The 27040-nt window shown below is 39.1% G+C and overlaps 1 protein-coding gene across 2 annotated transcripts in view; it reads right to left on the bottom strand.

Annotated features, from left to right (window-relative positions):
- Positions 1-27040, bottom strand: part of pigg (phosphatidylinositol glycan anchor biosynthesis class G) — a 127222-nt gene that overhangs the window by 67345 nt on the left and 32837 nt on the right. For both annotated transcript variants that reach the window (XM_059346139.1, XM_059346140.1), the window contains exons 6-7: positions 21070-21282; positions 2691-2908 (exon numbers count right to left, since the gene is read on the bottom strand). In XM_059346139.1, coding sequence (XP_059202122.1) covers positions 2691-2908; positions 21070-21282 — 431 coding nt within the window. The remainder of the gene's footprint in view (positions 1-2690; positions 2909-21069; positions 21283-27040) is intronic.

Here is a 27040-nt window from a genome sequence, read left to right as displayed (position 1 = left end):
TATCCCAGAGGGTAAATTCAGTTAGTCTGGTAGAATCTCTGTTAGAATGAGACAGCCTGGTGGCTGTAGGAGAGAAGGATCTTTTGAATCTCTCCGTCCTGCAACAGAGAGAGAGGAGCCGTCCACTGCTGTTTTTTGCTCCATAAAGGTTTTGTGTAGCGGATGATCTGGGTATTTCAGGATGGCCTGGAACATGTTGACAGGTCATCTCTCCACCACCTCCTCCTCAATAGACAAGCTACCAGAGGTGTGGACTCGAATCACATGACTTGGACTCGAGTCATGAATTTGATGAATTTTGACTCGACATGACAAAATGTAAAGAGACTTGCAACTCGACTTGGACTTAATAACTTATGACTTCACTTGGACTTAAGTCTTTTGACATGAAAAGACTTGCTACTTTCCCCAAAACCCATGTGTGTGTGTGTGTGTGTCTGTGTGTGTGTGAGAGACGTGTGCTGTTGGCGCAACATCCAATCAAATTCGATCCACGTTATTTTAATCCACCAGCATCCATCCAAACAAATTGCAGGACATCCAATGGAGAACTGTCAAAAAACGGCGCCAGTTGGCAAAATGATTCCAAAGATAGTTTCATTCAGGTATAAAAACTACGAAGTGGTAAAAAAACCCAAACATGTGGGTCGAAGATTACAAGAACTCCCTACATTTGAAGTTGCACAAAGAACAGTAAGTTTTGACACAACGCGAACACTAGCTTCTCGGCTAAGTAACTTTGCTAGCAGCTTTGCTAAATTAGCGAGAAAAAAAATGAGACAAGACAGAACAGAACCTGCTGTGGAGCAAGTTAAAGGGGCGGCTGTGGCTCAGCTGGTAGAGTGGGTTGCAACCGCAACTGAAGGGTTGGTGGTTCAATCCCTGACCGTCACAGCCTACATGTCGAAGTATCCTTGAGCAAGATACTGAACCAAATTGCTCCATATGCTGCGTTCATCGGTGTGTGAATGAATTCCCAATGGTGGCAGTATAGGGTAGCCTCTGCCACCAGTATGAATGTGTGTGTGAACGGGTGAATGAGCGCAGTCTGTAGTGTAAAGCGCTTTGAGTGGTCGCAAAGCGACTATAAAAGCGCTACATAAGTGCAGGTCCATTTACCATTCAAAGTTTGTTTTTTCAAATGTGTTTGAAGAATATTCTTGCAAATAATGGTTTTGATAAATAAATACAGATTTAAAAAGCATACATGATCTGTGTAAATGTTATTACTCTGTTGTTAAGAGGACTTGAAAGGACTCGAAAGGACTTGAAAGGACTTGGGACTTGACTTGAGACTTGTCGGTCTTGACTTGGGACTTGACTCAGGACTTGAGGGCAAAGACTTGAGACTAAGGCTACGTTTACATAATGACGGTCTGAACAGAAGACGCAAAAGTGGCGTCGTGCTTTACTTTTTATTCCACATTTAGACACGCGTTTTCAGGAGGAAATCTGCTGCATACGGTGACTCTAAAGTGTGTGAATTGGATTGGGTATGCATGCAAGGCAGCATCACTTAAAGTTTTCACGCCACGCATTTTCATCAGCTACTCCTTCCACAAAGTTCTCCACCATCCACTAGATCTCCCAGGTCTCGTCCAAAGCCGTCTGGCTCGCCTCCGACCAATTGGTACATCCAAAATGTGATAGAGGTAATTACAGATCCTTCTCTGTTCACTAATACTATCTGTACATATCCTGTACATTTGGTGGAAAGACTCCTGTAAGTTTATTAGAACTGCCAGAGCAGCTTGAAGGTCCGACGCATGGAAATAATCCCACAAGTTTGTTTATTTTCCTGTACTGGAGCATGGATGTGAGGTAACGCGTGTGTGACGTGAACAGATCTGAGCAGAGTTTTACGTCTTGGCAGTGTAGGCGGACACGCTACGGCGGAGCGGATTGCAGTTTTACACTCTGGAGGCTGGTTTCACATTTTTGCGTTTTTAAGCTACAAAAACGTCGTCCCCGTCTAAACCATGGGTCTCAAACTTGCGGCCCGCGGGCCAATTGCAGCCCTTGTGACGATATTTTGTGGCCCCCACCTTGATATGAAAGTTTAATGTGAGTTTTATATGAATGGCACTTTACCGTGTTGTATGTCTTTTTTTAATAATTTTCTGTCTTTTTTAAATAATTTTGTGTCTTTTTTAAAATAATTTTGTTTCTTTTTTTTTGGTAATTATCTGTCTTTTTTAGCAATTTTGTGGATTTTTTTGTCATTTTGTGTCTTTTTTTGGTAATTTTTTAATAATTTTGTGTATTTTTTGGTAATTATGTGTATTTTTTGGTAATTATGTGTATTTTTTGTCATTTTGTGTCTTTTTTGTGTGTTTTTTTTAAGTAATTTAGTGTCTTTTTTGGTCATTTTGTGTCTTTTTTGGTCATTTTGTGTCTTTTTTTTTGTAATTTTGTGTCTTTTTATGGTCATTTTGATACTGCCTCCAGCGGCTGCCAGGTAATTTGAGTTTGAGACCCCTGGTCTAAACAAAAGGCACTTCCCATAAAATATTTTGTCGTTTTTACTCGCAAGCGTCCTCGTGTAAACGAGGCCTTACTTGTGACTTGCAAAACAATAACTTGGTCCCACCTCTGAAAGCTACTGCCGACAGCGTCTACATTTCTCTATTCATTTGATCAACATTTTAAAGGGGACACATCATGAAAAACTCACTGTTTTTCTCACTTACCTGAAACACAAACACCATGCCTGCGATCATGGAGTACATGTCGTACTTGCCCAGCTGTTTGCTGAGGGCCGAGCTCATGGCAGCCAGGGCTTCCAGATACTGCTTCAGGACCTTGTTGCCCATGTTGGAGAGCACCTCAGAGGTGTTGCCCTCCATAAAGAGCTTCATCCAGCTCCCATGAGCCTTTTCTGCCACACGGAACTGCTCAAAGCCCGCCTCTGGAATCACAGAGAAGTGGGGAGGGGGGACATCGGCATCAACAACTGGCATGTTTAAATAGAGTGAGCATTAATCAGGGATTACGTGACACTGATGTTTGATGGCAGGTACTTAAAGACTTGGCATTACTGTGACATGCTGTCAACTACTTTTTGGAACTTTAGCAGCTATTGCTTTCATATAGATTTGTCAAAATGAGGACATTTGCAGCAGCTCATTAATAACCGCTGTGGGTTTCCTGATGCGACGTCACATTAATTTCACTCTGTTTATTCATTACCAAATAGCATCTGATGCATTGGGACAATTAAGGTTATTTATGAAACCAAACAATGTGTGCTTTCCAATTATGTAACTCAAACTCTGTCAGCAAACTCAATGCAACATTTTCAGTATTAAAGCACAGCACTCTTGTCAATTGGTGCCAACATTTTATTGTTTATATCAACAATCTGTCACCATATACAGACCACAGCATGTGCTTTTAAATGGTTTTAAATCTAGTGCAATGGGTTTAAAGAAAAGGCTGCCACAGGGGCCTGGTATAAGGTGGATCCCCCTACTAGAGAACAGTGGCTGAGTGTTGTGGAGGAGATTTATAATATGGAGAAGTTCACACATATCTTGAGAATGCGGGAGGAACAGTTTGAAGGGAAATGGGAGTAATGGCATTATTACAAAATGGGTGAGGGTGATACCACTATAGTAATGATAACTGAACAGGACAGAATTGTTGCATTGTGACTGAATGAAAGGACCTATAAGCTGCTACTTGATGTTTTTTGTTGTTGTTGCTGCTGTTGTTGTTTTTTGTGTATTATTGTATTAAAAATGGAAAATACTACTCAAATAAAAGTTAAAAAAAAAATAAAATAAAGAAAAGGCTGCCCCAGACCTGTCTGTCTGTCTCCCATTCTCTTCTGTGTCTACACCAACAGTATCTCCTGCAGTAGAGAAGGGGTAACCCTTTTAAAGTATGCAGATGACATGGCCTTGGTAGCCCATCTGGCTGACACCCAAGCCATGACCAACTATCAGCAGGAAGTCCACACCCTGGTCCAAACCTTTGCTGAAAGCTCATTAGAGCTCAACATCTCAAAGACCAATGAGCTGTGCTGTCGGTGCAGAGGGAAGAACCCAGAGAACCTGTTCCAACTGCTCAGCATACATGGTCAGCTGGTGGAGCTGGTGGAGAGTTTTAAGTATCTCGGGACAGAGATTGACACCTGCCTGTCCTTCTCAAAACATGCTGACAGCGTCTCCATACTGCAAAAAAAGGTGTGTCTAAAAACCAGATAAAAACACTAAATCTGAGGGAAATGATCTTGCTGCATGGACAGATAATTTCACTTGACAAGATTTCTTAAATTAAGATTGTTAAATCTAGAAATAAGCATGTTGAACGCTTATAATAAGAAATTAACTTAAAGCAAGATAAATTATCTCACACTTCTAAATCTGAAGTTTTTTTTTTTTTTATCTTGGTAAGAAACAAATAATTGTCAGTGCACTCTGCTCGGGCCAGTTCATCGCTGCTTGCAGCTTTAATTTATCTTGTTTTAAGAGTTCAATTCTTATTTTAAGCTGAGGACTTTTAACATCAGCAAAGACATTTTAACACTTGTTTACAGATCACTCATTGAATCCACTCTCATAACATCTAATCCTGGTTCAACTTCACTACCACCACCAAAACCAAACTCTCCCGCAAAATAAATAAGACCAGAAAAATAACCAGAACAGCCCAACTCCCTCTGACTGAACTGTACAGGCGCTCAGTGGTGAGGACCCCTCCCACCCCCTGCACCACTCCTTCAGGCTGCTGCCATCAGGCACACCATACACAACCCCACTGGCCCGGAAAAACATTTACAAGAAATCATTCATCCCCTCTGCAATAACTGTCCTAAACAGCACAAATTAGGTTGCTCTGTTTGTATCTGCTGTTGTGTGTGAATGTTTTTGTAAGTGTGTTTTAATTTATGATGCCGATTTGGGGAGGAACACTTCAGACAAATTTCTGTTTTTACTTGTAGAACAGACAATAAAGTTAAACCTCTGAAGTCCAGGAGAGTTTGGTTCAAATTTGTCAACTTCCTATGCATTAATTTCTGTCTCTGTTTAGCATCTTTCAGTCTGTCCTTACATCACATGCATGGCTCCTTTTTCTCCACACAAACTTGGCTATCAGTCAGATTTTTCGTTTTATTTTAATTAACAAAGTATAAAGCTGCCAGGAACCCAAAATACAAACAAAAGACACAGGTGTCTACAGTCTGTTTGCATGTAAATTAAAAATATTAATAGTTTTCATTGTAGAAAGAAAATTCACATTTTAAAAATGGTATAGAAACATAAATGGCACACTGTGAAAACTCCTATGATTGAACTTTCACTGGCTTTCTCAGCTTGTCTACATATCACATATAAATAAAGTTATTACTGTAAATAAAATGTGTATTTTCAATAAATAGATGGACTCCAGAGGGTTAAGTTATATCACATCATATCACATCATAATGACATGACAAAATTACAGATGTGGTTGTATGCTAAGCAAAGACTGGATGAAGTAGGAACCAATGGCAGAAATTATATGCTTTTTTAATAATAGCTTGTTCAAAACAAACTGAACAATAACTGTCCTAAACAGCACAAATTAGGCTGCACCGTTTTTATCTGTTGTTGTGTGTGAATGTGTTTATAAGTGTGTTTTAATTTATGATGCTGTGTCAAAGACAAATTTGGGGAGGAACACTTCGGACAAATTTCTGTTTTTAGACTGGATGAAGTAGGAAAACAATGGCAGAAATTATATGTTTTTTTAATAACAGCTTGTTCAAAACAAACTGAACAGTGAAAAAAGTGATGAAAACTTTAACAATAACAGGGAGGATAGAGATCATTACAACAAGACTCAAACTTTTTTTAAATTTTAAAACATGCCAATTTATATAGAGTGAAAACTCCTTTTCCACTGGGATAAAGTCTAAAATACATTTATTTGGGAAGGATGAAAGCCTTGTATTGATCTTCTGAATATAATTGGTTATACTCTCTATAAACAGATATCTGCATATGGATGAAGAATGGGGAGGAACGAATCAGGCAAATTTCTGTTTTGACTTGTAGAACAGACAATAAAGTTAAGTTATATCATATCATATCACATCATAATGACTTATTAGCAATATTACAGAGGTGGTTGTATGCTAAGCTAACACTGGATGAAGTGGGAACCAATGGCAGAAATGATATGCTTTTTTAATAATAGCTTGTTCAAAACAAACTGAACAATGAAAAAAGTGATGAAAAGTTAAGGGAGTCTGGAGTGCTTTGTCTCACTTCGGAAAAATCCTTTTCAGACCATGTTGGAGGTTTTAAATGGCGAATCTATTAAGTTTCAGCAATTTCTTGTTCTTGTTCTTGTCGATAATGTTCCTTCAATTAAGAAGATAATATGTCTGTGATAAAAAAAACATTTAGTTCTAAAAAAAGAAACGTATAATTTGTCAGGATCCAAACGATGTCGAGCTATGACTCACTCACATGTTTACTCAAAGCAGACGTAATGATGCCTGCTTTCATTTTACTTCGGTGCTTTGGGAACATGTTCAAGGACAAAGCAATGTGGAGACTTGATTCAGGGTATACATCACATACACACACACACACACACACACACACACACACACACACACACACACACACACACACACACACACTCCTAAAAACAATATTTTGCAGTATAACACCTATCTCAGCAGCATAGGCATAGGGGTGATAAATAGTGACTGTGGCTTTGCCAGACAGAGGGGTTGGTAGAAATATTAGAAGCTTAAGCCACAGGCATGAATCATACAATATCGATGGCCCTGGCCATGTTTCATCTGTCCAAAAGTACAGGGATTGGTTAATGGCCCTCCAAGATGCCTGAGGTTAGAAGCACAAGAAAAACACAATATGAAGATTGAAGCAAGGCAGACAGTGATGGATTAAAGAAAAAAAAGAAGTAGAGATTTATAAGGACAGTCGTAATTTACTACAACATAATACCGCTGCTATGGAAGGGTTTTCATTGGGCTTTGGATAACAGACAATAAGAAGAACTTCTTATTTAATCTAATATCATCCAAAAATAGGACTTTCTGTCAAGACATGTACATGCTTTATCACTGCAATTTTGGGGTTAAATTATATAAGATATACAAAATTGGACATTGATCTAATCCCTTTGACAATAACAGGAGATAAAGATCATTGAAAACAAACTTTTTTGATTTCAAAACATGCCAATTTATATAGAGTGAAAAATCTTTATCCACTGGGATAAAGTCTTAAATACATTTATTTGGGAAGGATGAAAGCCTTGTATTAAACTTAAGACAATGAAAACAACACAAGTGCTCCAAGGTTTGGCTCTTCTGAATATAATCTCTATAAACAGATATCTGCATATGGATGCAGAATGGGGAGGAACGCTTCAGACGAATGCAATCTCAGAAGCATTCTGCTCGTTGATTTTGCTTTCTTTTAGCTATAGGTTAAATCAGGACATGAACGTTGTCTCTCAACTGCCAAAATATTGTCAATTACCCCAAATAAGGCTTCAAACTGATAAGTGATAGGTTCAGAGATTTAATCGGTTATGACTGCTGCCTTGATTATACCAATCTCGGTCTGGCTGTGTCACGAACAGGCGGCAACATCCGGGTCTGAGCAGTGAGGCAAACCAGGAAGTGCCTTAAGCTGCATTCTACCAAAAATTCCAGCAGGGGGTGCTGAGGGCGGTTACAGAAGCATTTGGGTCCATTCATTTCAATACAAAATGAGAAAACTTCTCACTTGATTTATTACCTCAGAATTTTTGTAGGACAACACTACGGTCTCAATCACTAGTAAAAAAAATCATCTTCAAGACAATTTGATATTAATAGTTCTAATAATGGCCCCATGTAGAAGAAAATAGAAGATAAAGTGTCTTATGATTTGGGGCGTGGCTACCTTTGAATGACAGGTCACTAACGAGGTGAGCCGCCATCAGGAGAGAAGCAAAGCAATGGGTATCCATGGCAACGTGTCAATAAAGTATATATATTTAAAAAAAAAGGATGTTTACCGGTTTGGTCTCAAAACGTTGACTCTTTCACAGTGTATTTTCACTTTTTGAACATTTCGTCCAGTAAAAATGTCTTGTTCAGCGTTTGGTTGGACTAACAGACACTCCAAGGAGTCGCTGCTCAGTTTTCTGAGGTAAATAAGATACAATAAGATGTTTTTGTTTTTTTGTCTTTATGACCAGTTTCTGTGTAAGAAGGCTGCACGCACCTCACATTCATTCATTCATTCATTCTCCTTAACCACTTATCCGCACTCGGATCGTGGGGGGCTGGAGCCAATCCAGCTGACATTGGGTGAGAGGCGGGTACATCCTGGACAGGTCTCCAGACTATCACAGGGCTGACACATAGAGACAGACAATCACGCTCTCATTCACTCCTACAGGCAATTTAGAGTCACCAATTAAACCTAAGTACATGTTTTTGCACTGTGGGAGGAAGCCAGAGTACCTGGAGAGAACCCACGCTGACACGGGGAGAACATGCAAACTCCACACAGAAGAGCTGCAGGCGGGAGGACACACCTCACATAAAAAATAAAAATAGAGGACAGGCTTGTTTTTATGTTTGCTGAGTGGATCTCTGTAGTTCACAAATACACCACTGGCATGCTGCTGCAGCAACTTTCATTGATTTTAGGGTTATTTGGAATTATAGTGTTGCAGCAGCCGCTCACATAGGGATGGGTACCGAATTCGGTACTTTTATAGGTACCGACCGAATTCTGTCGGTACTACCGAGTACAGATTCATATAAAATCAAACGGGACCATGTTTCGGTACCTTAACGGCGTTAACTTTAAACTGATCATTGATTTCAACCTGTTTTCATTTGACGTCTTTGATTAACAAGCGTGCTGACGATCACACTATTTTTTATTTTTTTATTTACCTCCTCGTCTGGTCCTGTCTGCTCACCGCGGCCACTAGCTGCTGCCCTCTTCCACCGCGGCGCAGAGATGAACAGCCCGGCTCTAGGACTGCTAGCCGCTAGCTGCTATCTCTCCAGTGTCTCTACCCGGGCCTGGCCTTCGTCTGCCTCCAGACTGGACCTTCCTTACTTCGTTTGCTCTCCCATTCTTCTGTAGACCAGTCATTAGCAGCTAGCAACTAGCTGCTGCATCTCTGGTCCTCCGCTAATACTCCGCTCTTGAACTCAGGAATATTACCTGCCACTTTACTCCAAACTGCCTGCTGAAATTAAATCCCTCGGATCCTGCGTCACCCTCGATATGTGCACAGAGCAGCCCGACTCAACTTTGTTTATTCCAACCATGCCATGCCCACAATACTGTCTGACCGGTGCTCCGCCGCACAGCTACGACGTCATCACAACAAATCACACGTGCACTTGCAGCTTTTTTTCTTTCTTTCTCCGTGCACTTGCCACCTGAGAGCGCTCCTCTGTGTTGACAGCATCATCCACCTCCCAACCTCTGTTCAGGCATCCTTTGATAACACTGCAACCTTCATGTTACAAAATGCACTTTCACTCAACAATAAAGCACTGCTCATCCTGGATGTTATATTGTTTTGATATAAATAAGTTATAAGTTGTTTTGATATAAGTTTATATTTTGAGAAATAAATATGTTGAATTGAAACATTTAGATTTTATTATTAAACAAATTAACATTTATTACCACATAAACAAACGCAAAAGTACCGAAAATTGGTACCGTTGAGTACCGATACCGATTCCCAGGTACCGGGTATCGGTACCGTATCGGTTCAAATGTGAAAGGTACCCATCCCTACGCTCACATACTTGCTGTAATGTCACGCGGTATTGTAGCCTAGGTGTAAGGATAATAGAGGTGTGAATCAGCAGAGACCCCACGATACCTGATACTCCTGATATCCTGATACTTGAGTCACGATACGATATTATTGCGATTTTAAGCATTTTGTAATACGCAAGTATTGCGAGACAATCTATTGCGATTTAACTGTTTAACTGCATTTTGTGTCCACAAAATTAAAATCTATCAAGAATTGTTTTGTCAAATAAGAGAAAATTCTCAGTCTGTTCATCTCCCTTCAGTCTTTTAATTTCTCCACAATGAGAGTCAAACCCACAGACAGACCAACAAAGTATTCAGTCAAACTGAACTGGATATCAAACATGTATGGACGACAGCAACTGCAGCATTTTATCAAACTTTCAAAAACAACAAGCTTCACTGCTCTGAATATTCTGAATGAAAAAATAAATAAATAACTTTGCAGCATTATTTAGACAACTTCCTGACAGGATATCCTGATCTGGTGCCTATAGATTCCTTGGATCTCCTAGTTTCATATGATACCGCATCTCCAGTATATTCCTAAAAGTGAGCCCGCTACAGCCTCCGAAAATACTCACCGGAACGCTAAACATCGGTACTTGGCGGCCATAAATCTATCTAATATTGCCACAGAAAATATTGCGACGTCTAAAGGATGACAAAAAAATGACATGTAGACTATAAAGAATACAATAGTAACCTGGGTAATGTTATTGAGAGAGAATCACATTTTTATGATAATTTACAAATAAGAAGTTACCTTGCATAAGAAAAAGGGCTGAATCATGCCATAAAGGAGATACCCCTATTAATATCTAAAATATCAATAATTATATATATTGAAAAGATTTATCAGATTGCAGAAGAGGAACCACAGAGTCTGAAATTCAAAAGAGTTGCCGTTTGGGAGAGTGAGCTGACTTTAATTACTTTTACTTTGGATAGAGTTATTGCAATCTTGATTTCAATGAGATAACTGTGAGGGATTAAAACCATGAAATAAACAGTATAAAAAAAGAAAGACTGCAGACAGACAGAGAATGCGGCGGAGAGATGCGGAGGCAGAACAAGGTCGTTAAAACCTATCAACAGCGTTGAACTTTAAAAATGTCACATTTCTGTGTTTTGCAGGCTATCCTGACTTTAAGACAAAGATAAGTGATTGCAAAAACTTAACAGAGATTGCACAATAATGACAAAATCCTAAAAGATCCAACTGCGTCACACTCCAGCTGTTTTGTTGTTTGATTGAAGTGCTTTTTGTCCACTGATGAAACATATTTGAACAGTGAAATCAGAAACATTACATTTCAGGCAGAAGGCAGCTTCTTTTTAACAAACTTCTTTCACACTCAGTCAGATTTGACCCCAACAGGTGTCCAACAGGCATGCTACTTAAAATATCATCCCAGGCGAATTTCCCAGCAGTGACAACTATTACATTCGACTGCATAACAGCCTCATGATTACCCAAGTGGACAGATTCAAAAAAATCAACACATCCAAATGTAGGTCTGCTGAAATAATTTCCATTTCATCCCATCACTATGGAAACCAGGGACCAAAATAGAGTGGAAATTGTGCTGCCAGAGCGGTAAGTTTTTTAATGTGAAAGGAAGTGGTTAGTTTAAATCAAGTTTTGAAAATGCAATATTTGCTGATTATCAAACTTCTGATTACCAAGTCTGTGGAAGTTCAACACATCTGTGTTTTCTTTTAGACGACATACTGTTCATTGGTCTGAAAATTCAGCATAGGACACACATGACACCATGCTGTGCTGAAGAGTGGGACATTATACAAATGTCTACAGGCCCCAAAATGGCCCAAACAAGTAAAAACAGGTTTGTTACTTAAAAACACAGTGGCCATAAAGTCTCTTTACAATTAAAAATGTATTGCTAAGGCAAATGATGAGATATTTTAATCAGATTTGTTGTATGTACTCAGTGGTTATCACAGTTTTTAATAAAATTGCATTTGTGTATTTCAGGTACCCTGTTGATGAAATAGGTAGTGGTAAATTAACCCCTATAATAATGGCTACTCCTCAAGAGAAGGCACAATGTGTATGATGGTTTATTGAAACAAAATTGCACGGGGGAGCCAGAGAGATGGTGTTTGGAGTTGACAGTAGAAAGCGAGGCGGAGGATAACAGACTGACACCCTACAGCGAACATGGTGAGAAATCGAGTACCGTCCTGATGTGCTTCGTGCAACTAATGGTGCCCATTTAGAGGTGTTTTAAATGAGGCGCAGTGGTGCTGTGACCTAAATGCTAATGGTAGCATGCTAACATGCACACAAAACAAACATACGGATGCTAAGCAGGTAAAACGCTAACAATAGTTACCATTTTAGTTTGGTGTGCAATGGTCCGTTCCATTTGAACTGGAAAGTCGGAATTACTGAATTCCAAGAAGGAAATTTCAACTTGAACATGATTTCCAATTTGGAAAGTCAGAAGAATCCTACTCACGCTGACCTCAAAATCCAAGATGTTGCTCCATGCATCTACAGCGGTGAAAGCTTCAGTAATTTACTGTTTATTATCAGGTCTCCTTAGTTCTGTCTCATTAAATTAGTTGTACACCAATACTGTTCAACTCCTATCTGTGTACATGTTGCCACAGTGTTTGTAGGCACAAAATGCTGCATCATCTGCTGCTAGCCACTGGTTGTTAACCCTTTGATGTACAACATATAAACACCTTCTAATGCAAAACATGGGTCAAAATTGACCCGCATTCATTTCCCATGTTATTTAATGCTGCTGTGTGTTTCTGTGCTCTCTCTTTTGATATCAACTTATTTTATGATTGAATATCCCAAGTATTCTTTAAATATCTTGTTTTTGATAACAACTGATCATTATTTTCATTTTGCTTCTCATACATAGAAAAAAAGTTATGGTATTATTACATAGCTAACTACTTGGCTAAGTAGCTTGCTAAGCTAATTACTTAACCAAGAAGTTAGCTAAGTAGTTAGCTTAGCAAGCTACTTAGCCAAGAAGTTAGCTAAGTATTTAGCTTAGCAAGCTACTAAAATGGATATGGGTCATTTTTCACCCATGTTGTGCATTTGAAGAGTAGTGACACAAAAAGGGATTTTATTCAAAAATTAATAAAGGAAAACTTTAAAAGTAGGATGTATGATGATCAAAAACTAATTGAGGAAAACCTGGAATACTGAATGATGAAAATAATTTATTGCAAAGATATAGAACATAAAAACTCTTTCGGGTCACTTTAGACCCATGTTGTGCATCAAAGGGTTAACAATGGCTGACCTGGCTAGAGCAAACCACACTTCTCCTGTTTTTTCAAACTGAATGCAGTCAGCTGAGGTGTGCATCACTCCCTGTTCTGACATCACACTTCTAAGATAAGACAGCAGTAGCATGCTAACATTTTATAACTATCATGAAACACAAAGTTCAGCTTTTGTTTTGCAGGCATTTATTACCCAAAGCAGCTGACCAATTTCAAGGCTCAATGCTAACTTTTAAATGTTGTTGCCAGGGTGATATCCAAGCATCCGCATTTGGTTGCGGAAATTTAAAATATTGTTGCGTTTTAGAGTCACTTTATACTATGAATAATGAAGATACTATGTCATCTTAATAATAAAAATGTCCCGTAAAAGAAAAGCTTAATATTTCTACAGCTTAAAGATGGCCGGATATTCGCCTCCCAAGAGACAAATATTCTTTTTTGTTCAGGGTTATCTTTTGCTTTTTCAGTTGAATCAAACTGCACATTTGTTTATGGTGTTTATCGGTTAGTCTACATTTTCACCACACTGCTAAACAAATTAATTTGCTTCACTTTTGTCTCTAAAACAAATGCCTGTGTGCACGTGATTAAATCAATTGGTTGCAAGCAAAGGCCAAGAGCCCTACATTTAGAAGTTGACCTGATGATGGGGCTAGATTAAAAGTCAGGGGTCAGCAAAGTGAGGGTGCAAATGCTAATTGCAATGCATCCAGTGGTTGCTGTGTTGCACAGAATGACCAATAGACAGAACAATCCACAGAACCATGCTACTAGCATGGCTGAAACATGAGTGTAAATTCCTGTTCACAATAACTATGTCTTCCATGTGGCCAACCATCCATTAGTCTATCACCCCAGTCACACAGTTACAGGAATCCTGAACACAGTTGGAACTTATCTTATTAGTTATGCAGTCGGTACTAAAACATTTTTTTACAGATCCATGGTGTTGATTTTATATCAGTCCTCTAATGGTTGCTATGGATTTCTTAAATTAGGAGTGGAATTTCTTTATTTCCAGGTGACCAGAGTAGAATTGTTTTGAGTCTATTTCTGTGTTCAGAAAGTTCTCACTAGGTAGGTTGGCTCCAGGCATGTAAGCAGCATTGGCACCACATGCTATCTATTTTGTCACCATGTCAAAAGTGCTACATGTTAACTGCATGATTGATTCAGTCAAAAATAATTGCATTCAAGGGAAAACAGCTTTTCAGAAGATTAGGAAATCTCAAATGACTTTCCACATGTCCAATTATTTCCCAAAACAAGTCATTTATCATAGCCTTCTCTCTGCCTTTTGCCTCGCTCTCATTTAAAACGATAAGAAAAATTACTTCTGAGGGATCAAACATTAGCAATGGTAATTGGTGCTATTGGTGCATCAAATGTTTGTGAAAATGAGGGACAGCAACTGAGAGACAGACAGAGAGGGAGACAGATAAGACGTGTGGGGGAGAGCCTGCAAGATGGATAACTCTGACAAACGCTGTGACCCCGAGATAAAAGTAGTAGCACAACTCAGTGAGGATATGTGCATGCATTTGCACAAAGAGTGGGCAGCATTAATGTTCAAGAACAGACTACAGACTGTTTGTGAGTCTCCCATGTGAGATTCTTGCAGCTGTAAGGTCATCTATTCACGGACTTAAAGAAACCAGTATACAGATTTTTCACCGAGGGTTTAACACTTACACCCTGACATGACAGGAACAGGCTGGTCTCTCTGATACTGGGTTTCTGGTGGAGCGAGGTTCAGTCTTTCTTCTTCATTAATGTGCTTTTGTATCAAATGGTCATATGGTCATGGTAATTATGGCAGCTCTTCGTACCCTACATCCTGTAAATGGATGCTTGATTAATATGTGACAACAAAACAATTACAAACATTATGTTTGCTGAAACATTTGGTGGGTTGTATTTTCAAAGGGTCCAACAATCTGGCCCACTGGATGACATGGCAAAGTGTGAAAATGGCAGAGATTCATTACTTCCGACTCCAGCAAGCCCTATGCTGGATTTGCTGTTCCCTCATCACAAAATATCCAAATGAAACTGGGTTCTATGGGTACTCACATGTCCCCTCTTTACAGAAATTCCCACTTTATACTAGTCCAGTTGTGGAATGTAACTAAGTACATTTACTCAAGTACTGTACTTAAGTACAACTTTGAGGTACTTGTTCTTTACTTGAGTATTTCCATTTCAAATCAAATCAAAACGACTTTATTTATCCCCGAGGGGAAATCCAGTTATTCTGGTAGAATCTCTGTTAGAATGAGACAGCCTGATGGCTGTAGGAGAGAAGGATCTTTTGTATCTCTCCGTCCTTCTTCCAATGCTAAACACATATTATATTCAGCTGCACAATCAGACTTATAATGGCGAAAAATACAAGAATTTTCAAAAACAACTGAGAACAGAGAAGATGGTTGGCAGGTTTAACAAATCACCAGTCTGCTTTTAGTCGAAAAATTAGCAAAGCAGCTGTGAAAGCTAACAAAATAACACCAGCATCAAAGCCCAATTTGTTGGTTTCATTCATTCATTCATTATCCTTAACTGCTTATCCGCACTCGGGTCGTGGGGGACTGGAGCCGATCCCAAGTGCATGTTTTTGGACTGTGGGAGGAAGCCGGAGTACCTGGTCACTCTGACATAGGGAGAACATGCAAACTCCAAATTTGTTAGTTTTAAAATTAAAAAACATATGACTGTAACATTTGGACTAGTTGAGATTTATGAGTTATTATGTAATGGTTTTACTGTCCCGACCCACTTGAGATCAAACTGGTTCCATCTGTGTCCCAAGATCCTGATCTTGAGTTTGAATGACTTTATTTTCATCTAGGACAAGTAGAATTATTTCCAAAACTGTGTCTTCTTCATAAAGGACTTCAGTGTTGACAAGCTTTGGTGTGATGAATCGTTTGAACTTGTAAGATGATTCTACCCCCGTCTTAATCAGACTGCTTCAGGTTAAACACTGCTTTGATGTCGTCGACAACATGGTGTGAATAATGAGGAGATGGACTTCTTACAACAAACCGTTTCTGAATAAACTGAAGCCAGTGCCATCTGTGTTCTTCAGTGAAAAAAGACTACATCCACACGACTGTGAGTGGAATACAAATGAAACAATTATCTGAATGAGACAGTGATTCTCTTAGTCTGAGCCAACATATGTTACCTCAATAACTTATTTGGAGAATTCTTTTTATTTGCATATAACTGGGACATATGATGTCATCATGACATGGCGCCTTGAACATTGACCCTCTGGTTCATTTACGTTGTGCAATGAATTGTGGGTCAGAATGGCTAGAAAAGCATGCTGACAAATGCAACCGGATGTAGTGGGACATCCTGGTATTTTTGACATAGTATTGTATACTATGTGTAAGTGGCTGCTATAACGTGTGTTTCCATTAGGTACTTTCCTCTAGTGAGCTGCTATGGGTGTGACTTGGGAGAGAGGATCCGCCCAAGATCCAACTCCACCTGTTAGGGCAGGGGTCGGCAACTTTTACTAACTAAAGAGCCATTGTTGGCCAAACAACTGAAGAATACAAATTGCTTTTGGCCTAAACCAATGATAAGTGAAGATTAGAATGTAAAGATTTTATTTTGTTAATTTTTTTTGTCACAGCCGCAGGGAGCCACTGCATACTGCCTGAAGAGCCGCAGGTTGCCTACCCCTGGGTTAGCGGCTCAAGTAGCGGCTCAGAAAGTACCTGCCTGGGTAGGTTCTTTCTGAGCCACTACTGAGCGGCGATTTAGCTCATGAATGATTCATTTGCAGACTGGTGCAAACTGGAAGCTGAGGGGTTAACATCTCCTGCTTTGCTGACTGCAGCTGGGAGAGACTGCAGCGGGAGGACTGGGCCGCTTGTGAGTGCTTTGGGATGGCGCCTGCTACTCGTTAAGAAGAGTAGTAATGAGTCTCCAAAAGTCTCCAATAACATTAGAAAAGTCGCTAGATGTGTCTCTAGTTGCTCTTTTGAAAAAGAGTCGCTAGAGAGGTCTGACTAGTCACTAAATATAGCAACAAAGTTGCTATGTTGGCAACACTGCTTGCCGCATCGGTCTGTTGTCACATTGGAACTCTGTTGGTTAGCCGCTACAAAAGTACCTGTATGGGAACAGAGGCCGAGGGGAATACGAGCAGTGCGGAGCTGTCTTTTTTCGGGACTTTTTTAGTTCCTGTCGAAGAGCAGGGTCTTTGTTCTCCCCTGAAAACAGCCTGGTTACTGATTGGATAGATCGCTAAGCAGGATGTGACATAGTACTCTACACGACAACAACACACACCATTTGTAAAAGCCGGCCAAGCAGTGTTCCCAACTTAGCCACTTTGTTGCTAAATTTAGCGACTTTTCAGACCCCCTTAGCGACTCGGCTTGTTAAGAAGAGCCACTGTTAGCTACACTTAGCTACACTTAGCTCTGTAGCAGTACAGTGTGTATGTGCTGCTACTGCAGGAGGTGTTCACTTAGTGATCTCTGTTTGTTTTCAACAAGCACCAGACACTCAGTGCACAGTTAGTGATGCCGTTTATTCACAATCACTATGTTTATGATCAGCGGAGACTGTGCCTAATTAGCCATGCTGCTTTCAGCTGCTGACGTTGTGCACAGTTAGCGACGGCGAAAACCATACGTCATTCATGTGCCAGGGTTTGAGGATGCGCCCCGGAACCTGTACTGAACATAACAAAAGAGTTTTTCCCTCGTCAACCTCACTCATGCAGAACTCGCCTTGGAATTTCATTGTCTCGCAAGTTAGCACATGTTGTGCAATATCGGTGTTGTGATTAGCTATGTAGCGACAGTAACACATTATAACTGACCCATTTTGAAGTTTGTAAAAGGTATACTGTGTCTTATTTGCACCATTTGTGTGCTATTTAGTGCCATCAATCAAGCTAGCAGCACGGAGAAGGCAGCCAAAGTTAAGGTTTTGCACCCCTTGGTGAGTGGAGTGAGTACAGTGTGTACAAGATATGAAGAATGTTAAAGACTGTAAAACATGTTTTTCTTTTGATATTATGAGTTACTTGAAAAGTTACTCTAAAAACAGTGTTTATAAGGTGCAGTTCAAGTGTTAAACTTTGGGAAATTGTTTACAAATTTGTACCTTCTGAGAGATTTATTAACAAGCGAATTTGTGTTTATTTATAGTTTTCACGGTGCAAGATGATCTCCAAAAATAAAACGATTGCACCCGTCAGAAACTCTCTGCCATTTATTAGGAAGTCAAGGTCTACTACACTATTTATTGGGAAATACAAAATCTTTTTCTGGCATACTAAATATTATAGTAGTATGGGTACTGGAATATGACACTGGGTAGTGTCAGTTAGTGGAGTTGAGGCAAGCTGTGAGGGAAAAAAACATTTGGAGTATATTACTGCATGTGCCAGACATTTTTTTTTATGGCTTTTCATAAAGACGGCTCCTATTAATTTCAATTGTTGAAAGAAGGTTGAGATGGAGTAATGGGAACTGACCCGCTGTGTGTTTGGCAGTTCTATCCAACTTCAATATAATAAGGAAAAAAAAGACTGCATTTTCATTTTATAAAGAGCTGTTTGCAGGCTGAGAGGCAATGAACTAATGTATATATTTGTAGTGATGTAAGATTAATAACTGTAATATGACCATGGTGAAATTTTTTTTTGTATAGTTATTACACATAGGTCCCATGTAAGCCTACAACTAACAGGTTTGGTTGCCCAGTAATAGTAATTTTGTTTAGAAAACTAAAATTAACAACATTACCTAGTAATGTCATGTCTTCCTAATAATAAGCCAACAGCAAGTTATAACTCGGTAGCAGGGGAACATAAAATATGCCTTAATAAGCCAGTTGTATGACAGGTATGTCAATTGGGACTAATATGTACAAAGACTGTGCACCACATCCTGCAATGCTTTTCATAATACTCCGATTCCAAAAAAGTTGGGACTCAACAATCCAAAAAACAGAACGTAACGCCTTGAAGATGAGACATCTAATTCTCAAACTGGGAAAACATTTTTGTTTGTTTGTTTTTGTTATTTTCTTTTTCTCTTGGCTTATTTTGCCCCAGTATCATGCACAACCACCACATATAACATCAAAAATAAAACTCTTCATGTAAATTACCTTCAGCAGTTCTTTCTGGTGTGTTTGTATTATATAGCTTGTTTTTCACGTTTGTATATTTTCTAGGTATTTTACAATGTTGGGATGCTTTTATTTTGAGGCCGTCCAGTGTGAAATGAGTACTTTTATTTAATTGATATAAAGTTGATATAAAGTATCAAAAGGCTTCTATAGTGGCTGGCTGACAGGGACACAAGGTTTGTTAAAATTTATTTCCTTCTGTCATATATACAAGTGGCTATTTTTGTTGTCTTAACTATTGTATAAGTGTTTATTTGCTAAAGGGTTGATGCTAATTTTTGCTATTGTTTTCCCATCTTGTAGCTCTTATGGTGAAATCACAAGGTGGCCAAGGAATGTTTTATTTTTATTTTCATGAAGCTACGGTTGTGAGAACAAATCTTGTGAACCATCAGTTAAAGAGTTAATCGTCGGTCAGCCAGGGATGCTACACTTCGGCTTCCCTTTAATTTCCACTACCGGGCAATACCCGGGCAATACCCGGAATGAGGCGGGTCTCACTCGCCGAAACGTCCCTAATTTGAATACGAGCGGTCCGGAGCCGGCTTTTGTCGGGACCTTTTTAGTCCAGAGCAGGGTCATTTTTCTCCCCTGAAAACAGCCTGGTTACTGATTGGGTAGATCGCTAAGCGGGATGTGATGTAGTACGCTACACAACAACAACACACGCCATTTGTAAAAGCAAAAGACTTTTCAGACCCCCTTAGCGACAAATCCAGCGACTCGGCTTGTTAAGAAGTACAGTGTGTATGTGCTGCTGCTGCTGCAGGAGGGGTTCACTTAGCGATCTCTGTTTGTTTACAACAAGCACCAGACACTGTGCACAGTTAGCGACGCTGTTAATTCACAATCACTATGCTTATGATCAGCGGAGACCCTCTGCATAATTAGCCATGCTGCTTTTCAACTGCTGACGTTGTGCACAGTTCGCCAAGGCGGAAACCATACGTCACCTCCAGAGTCTCTAAAGCCCTCTGGGGGCTAACTTGTAGTGGAAATATGCAGAGTGAGAGGACTTTTGAGAGGGTGTGGCCTGAGACTTTCCAGGTGGTCACTTCCCCCCCCTAGTCGAAACACAGCTATATGGCCCAATGAGGTAAAATATGGCTGATGGGAAAGTTTCAGGCCACGCCCTCTCAAATGGCCGCTCACTTGGCGTGTCTCCATTACAAAAAGGCCCCAGAGGGATTTACGAGACTCTGGAGGCGACGTATGGTTTTCGATCGTTGCACAGTTTCCTGGCCCCAGAACACCAACATGGATCCATACCTCTTCGTCGGTCCACCTATCGTATGCTCAGCTTGTTGTTGTTTCTTCTGCTGCTCCATTTATTCTTCTTCTTCTTGATAGTACAATTATTGTTGTGACTGCTTGCTACTTCGCCGGCTTTTAAAAATGGTGCGTTATGGCATTGATTACTACGTCACATCCCGCTTAGCATTCTATCCAATCAGCAACCAGGCTTTTTGCAGGGGAGAAAAATGGCCCTGCTCTTTGACAGGCGCGGCTCACATTCAAATTAGGGGCGTTTCGGTGAGGGAGACCCGCCTCATTCAGGGTATTCGACTATAGTGGGAACGCACCTTTAGATCTGTTCTGCAGGCCATAAATAGTTTCAACTGATTTTAGGGGCAGGCTTTACGATTAACTATACAGAAATATAGTTCATCTCACTGAGAAAAAGGAGCCACTGATACTCTGAGCAGCCTGTGAACAATACAGCATAATGATGAGACTCCTGTCAGACAGGGTCCTGGCTTTCCGGGCTGTAACGAGCCCAGAGGTTGGACACAGTGAATTTGTTACCCACCTTTCTCATAGTCGGGCATGCTGTCTTTGAGCAGGCAGCTGAGCTGGTGGCCATTGAGATGCAGGAATCGCAGCTGGTCTCGGAGCGAGGTTTCCTCCAAGACACCCGGGATGACACGGCCAACGCTGTTTTGAGATATGGGCAGACCGAGTCCCAGAGCCAGGGTTGGAGTCAGGTCAACTTGCTCCACCACTCCAGGCTTCTCCATCCCCACTGACACCACAGGGCAAAAAACACACAAACAAAACAGTGAGGATCTACTGCAACTGCAACACATGATGGTGAAATAATACCACATGAATTAAGAACTTTCCTTTGTGTTTTTCTGGCATCTTTGTTTTGCTGTGTTGTTTTCTAACATTCTAACATTGTCAGTCAGCCTGTAAAAGATTCAAGGAATCTTTTTTTAACCTGAACAACAACCAGGTTCTTCTTCTATTTATTCCAAGAATAAGTTGAAAGTAAAAAATCTGCATGTCAGGTAAAAAGCATCAGTGTCAGACAAAGAAAAGCTTTCAATAACTAACCAGATCTTGAAGCACAATTGTGTTAAAACAATCAGTGATAGCGGGTAGCAAACTGGATATTGAAATGGCTCAATTTTCATGCCGCCTGCCGTGGAAGATTCCTCGTTCACACAATAAGAGCTTGTCTGAAGGAATTTCACATCACTCATTTGGAGGAATTTGAAAAAGGAGTTCCTTTTCTTGAAGTCATAAACCTGACACAAACACGAACAGTGAAAATCCCATGCCTTTGTGTTATTTGGAAGTCAGCGGTTATATATAATATATCATACTGGGACATATCACTCTAATCACAGCAGCTACAGCATCTCATTGTTGCTCCTTTCTCTTTCCCCTCAGGACAGTCAAACTGCGGTCACGGGAAAATGGCTTGAGTGTGGTGGAACATCGACAGCTCTCTCCACAGTCTTATTTTATTTATCAAAGCAAAGTGCATCAGTGACATCTTGTTTGTTGAAACATAGAAAAACCTGCGTCTGAAAGCACAACAAACAAGCCTCATAATTACTCTTGTATCAATGCCTGGGGTGTGACCACGGGGAGGGTTGTCGCAACATGCAAAAACAACCCCAACAAAAAGCAACCAAAAAAATTTAATGAAAGACTGAAATCATTATCATTTTTCAAAGCTTGTCTCCTGTCAAAAGCGAGCAGACATTTTTTATGTTGACACTTGGCTTCCTGTAGAGAGCTTTCAAGAGTACAAACAGAAGAGTGGGAGTCATTTCCCAAATCGTCTCTGTCTGAGTGAAGCTTTCGGGTTGCGATGATCAACTATGCTGGTGTAAAATATATCCAAAAATGAACAATCCAGCTCACACGTGAGGGGAAGTGAGACGGCAGCAGGCTAAAGACCGGGACAAACCCCAGAGCTATGAGCTAATTTGGTAATAGAACACAATGAAATAAGCCGACGAATTATCCATTTTTATATTAAAAAGGGGACGGATTTGCAACAAGACGAGGCTGTATTAAGCTCATAGCTTTTCGGGATAATACCATAAAACTACCAAGAATATGAGCTTGTTTTAATCTGTTACTTAGCAATGAGTAAAAATGTTTAAGTTCCCGCTTTTAGTTGCAGTCATTACACTAATGAGGAAAGTTGATAGCGCCTTCTTTTCAAATGTTTTAAAACCCTCTGGAGGTGTTTTTATCAAACACTAATCCCATATTAACTGTGTGTTAAATCATACATTATTATTTTAGGATTTGTTCTCTGAAAACACGGCAAGAAGAAGAAGAAGTAATCGGCTTGGCAGAGCGCTGACCACATGCCTTTACTGTTACTTCCAGACAAACGTCTTTAGAGCCACGTCCTCTCTGCTGGTGCTGTTGGCTTACAATGAACAGACTGGAACACATTCTGGCAGAACAGATGTGTCATAACTCAGTATAAAGGTTACACACACAGAATGCTGATTCATAGATGAGAAAAAAGTGCAGCTGACGAAGAAGAAGCCATATGCACTGAAGTATGTAGCTCGCTACTATTATTTCTAATATACCACCATAGTCATTTTCTGACTGTACAGAGCCACCACGCACTCGCTCAGCTGAGAGGAGACTCTGTACCAAAGCTGGCACCATCACAAGGTTTTCTCAGCTGATTATAAAACAGTTTGTTTAGATGGATTCTGATGGTTATTAATTTATTTATTTATTGGTTGCAGATATGAATGTCAGTACATGTCTATGTATGTATGCATACAGTACAGGCCAAAAGTTTGGACACACACCTACTCATTCAATGCGTTTTTCTTTATTTTCATGACTATTTACATTGTAGATTCTCACTGAATGCATCAAAACTATGAATGAACACAATGGAATTATGTACTTAACAAAAAAAGTGTGAAATAACTGAAAACATGTCTTGTATTTTAGATTCCTCAAAGTAACCACCCTTTGCTTACTAGAATATAAAACATTTTCAGTTATTTCACACTTTTTTGTTAAGTACATAATTCCACATGTGTTCATTAATAGTTTTGATGAATCACAATGTCAATAGTCATGAAAATAAAGGAAACACATTGAATGAGAAGGCGTGTCCAAACTTTTGGCCTGTACTGTATGTAAATATACACTGTAAAAAATGTCTGTAGATTTTACGGTGAAAAACTGCTAAACTATGACAGCAAAAGACCGTAAAATGATAAATGAATTAATTCAGTTTCAGTAACAGAGAAACACAATGAATGTATATATATCAGCCAAAACAGTATTTTTTACATTTTTATTATTTATTTTAAATACATTACTCCACTGTAAAATACACTGGCACCATGTTTGTAACAAAAATATACTGTAATATATATATACATAAGCGTCATTTTTGCGTTTATTTTTTGTAAAAATACTTTTTCTAACTGTTATATGTACTAAACACCATATCTCTAACAGAAATATACTGTAATATTTAATGGTAAAATCTTTAATTCATGCAGCATTTGTAATGTTTTTCTATTCAATTATATGGCAAAACAGCATTTCTTTTGATGGAAAAACATTTCATTTTTGGCGGTAAAATATGGAATAAAATGGCAATCTTAAACGGGAAATCAACAGTGCCAATATAATTTTACCGTAATATTAGGAAAAGTTGCACCGTATTTATTACAGTAAAGTTCTGGCAACCACAGCTGCCGTTTTTTTACCGTAAAAACAACAGTTTTTTATTTACAGTGTAGTTATGTATGGTAAGGGGTAAGTGGGTGCAGCAGAATATAGCTTCAATCATAATAACAAATAAAATTAACTATGGGTATAGTACATGTTTATAGAACACGCGCACACACACACGCACACACACTATTTATATTTTTTCCATATTTATTTATTTAGTTATGTATATAAGTCATGATTACATATTAATGGAGAAGCGGTGGGATTAGATAAATTCACACTTCTTCCCTCTTCTTCTGAATAATAATTGACTGTTTTCTTATGCACTTTTTTGTTGTTGTTGTTATTTTTTTTACAAATATTAAATTAAAATAAAGACCGGTAAATTTCAATCAATCAATCAAACGTGTACTGTATATGGGTACTATTCCTCAGGTCATTAATATCTCCCTCACGTCAGCAGGCTGGATTCTGTCCATTAAGGTATAAAAACACTGTTGCACCAGTTCCTCATGTGGTTGCACCACTGCTGCTGTGTGTTTTGAGGCTGGGACCTTATCTGTTCTCTGTTATTTTTCTGTTATACTTTTTTTGTTGTTGTTTTGACTGGAATACAATATTATGACTTCTTAAAAGGCACTATGAGGGATTTTCAGAAAATCCTTATAAACAATGACTGCTGTTAAGTGAACTGCAGTCAGTATTTTGTTGCTGGGGCTTACACTCCAGAAGCATTAGCACCCTGGGGACTGGACAAGATAGTGACGTGACACACAAGAGACTAGAGCTGTGAATCCTCATGATACCATTTTATCCTGATACTTGAGTAACGATACGATATTATTGCCATTTTTAGCATTTTGCTTTATGGTGAGTATTGTGATACAATATATTTCCATTTAACTGTTAATCTGCATTTTGTGTCCACAAAATTAAATTCAATCAAGAATTGTTTTGTCAAATCATAGAAAATTCTCAGTCTATTCATCTCACTTTTGCGAGGTGGTGAGTATTGTGATACAATATATTGTGATTTAACTGTTAATCTGCTTTTTGTCAAATAACAGAAAAAAGCTCAGTTCTTAATTGGGAGGAAGCCATGCATGTAAAGAGGAGAATTGTGGGAACCCAGAGACCCTATTTTCATTGAGAAGCATGACACCATTGAAAATCACCATGAAACATCAAAAAATAGTGTAACTTTGAAGATATATCTCGACAGCTTTCCGACACAATATCCTGACGATATTCTCACATGGTAATAAGAGAAAATTCTCAGTCTATTCATGTCACTTCAGTCTTTTTATTTCTCCACAATGAGAGTCAAACCCACAGACTGACCAACAAAGTATTCAGTCAAACTGAACTGAACTGATATCAAACATGTATGGACAACAACAACGGCAGCATTTTATCAAACTTTCAAAAACTTTAAGTTTCACGACTCTCAATTTTTTTTTATTCAACAAAAAAAGGCCTAACTTTGCAGCGTTACTTTAACAACTTCCCAACACGATACCCTGACACACATGGTGCTTATAGACTCTTTAGATCTCATAGTTTCATATGATACCAGTATCTTGGCGAAAAACGGCGAAAATACAGATGGCCGTCGGAACACTAAATATCAATACTTGAATCGATGTCATATTGCCACGCAAAATATTTCGTGATATTATGCTGTATCGATTTTTTCACCCACCTCTACAAGAGACTGAACATGATTGAGAGGCATCATGTTGACAGAATGTTTGGAAATAAATTACAATAAGAGCTGGGCGATTTGAAGATATATATTGTCAAAATTATATAAAAGTGTCAACTGTATATATTTTGTAACTATTGCAATGTTAAAAGAAAACTGCATAGAGACAGAGCTCCATGCCCATCGGGGGGGGGGGGACCATCAGTGCCACAATACACAACCTGAGAAACTAACAATATGTCTGTTTCTAGCTAAAACTATAAGACTTAAGCACATCATATGATTTTAGTACTCTTTGTCTACCAGAATGGACAAGTTGGCTGTTAGCAAGCCAATATAAGCTATATGCCAGGTAGGTAAGGCACTTTACAAATTATTTTCCAGGACATTTTCAGCCGCTACAGAGACAAGTTATCATGTCATACAGTAATACATTCCCCTGTTCCGCTTATTCTTTGGAAGTGTTCTTTTGTACAGTTGTAACTTGAATTTACCTAATTGTTTCTAGTCTGTCTTCCTGACATTGTCACTTGACAACACAAACATTTGAAACAGAATTAAGACTCTCTTGACTCTTGAATGAAGTCAAATCGACTGACTGATAGCTGTAATGCCAATTTAGCCATGTTAAATCACATTCATTTCAGATTCAGAATCAGAATCCCCTTTGGTCATTGGTCAATCACTTTCCAGGTTTTCCAGTTTTTCCAGGACGCGTAGAAACCCTGACTTAATATTGCATAGCTTTCTGATTTATCCACATTCTTCTACAACATGAGTCACATAGTGTCAAATGCTTTATCTTAACTTACAGAAATGTAGTGAGCCTTTGACTGACATTGGATATACGACTTAGTGACAAAATGCACTGCATACACAAGCTAACATTAAATATACTGAGTTATAGGACCACACAGTTTCCCCTATTGCAACTGCTGATTAACTGTTAACATCCGTATCCACTTATAAAAAAACTGTTTTTCTGTTGGTCAGATTATAAAAACTAAGTTATGGGTTCTTTACCCTGTTGGTAGCTGTTACATTTCACCTCACAACAGCTATTAGACATTTTTCTGTTGTTTGCTAACAGACAGACTTGTGAAGGAGGCTC

This window comes from Centropristis striata, chromosome 12 (assembly GCF_030273125.1).
Source record: "Centropristis striata isolate RG_2023a ecotype Rhode Island chromosome 12, C.striata_1.0, whole genome shotgun sequence".
Classification (NCBI taxonomy): domain Eukaryota; kingdom Metazoa; phylum Chordata; class Actinopteri; order Perciformes; family Serranidae; genus Centropristis; species Centropristis striata.
This window is presented reverse-complemented; position numbering and strand designations above follow the sequence as displayed.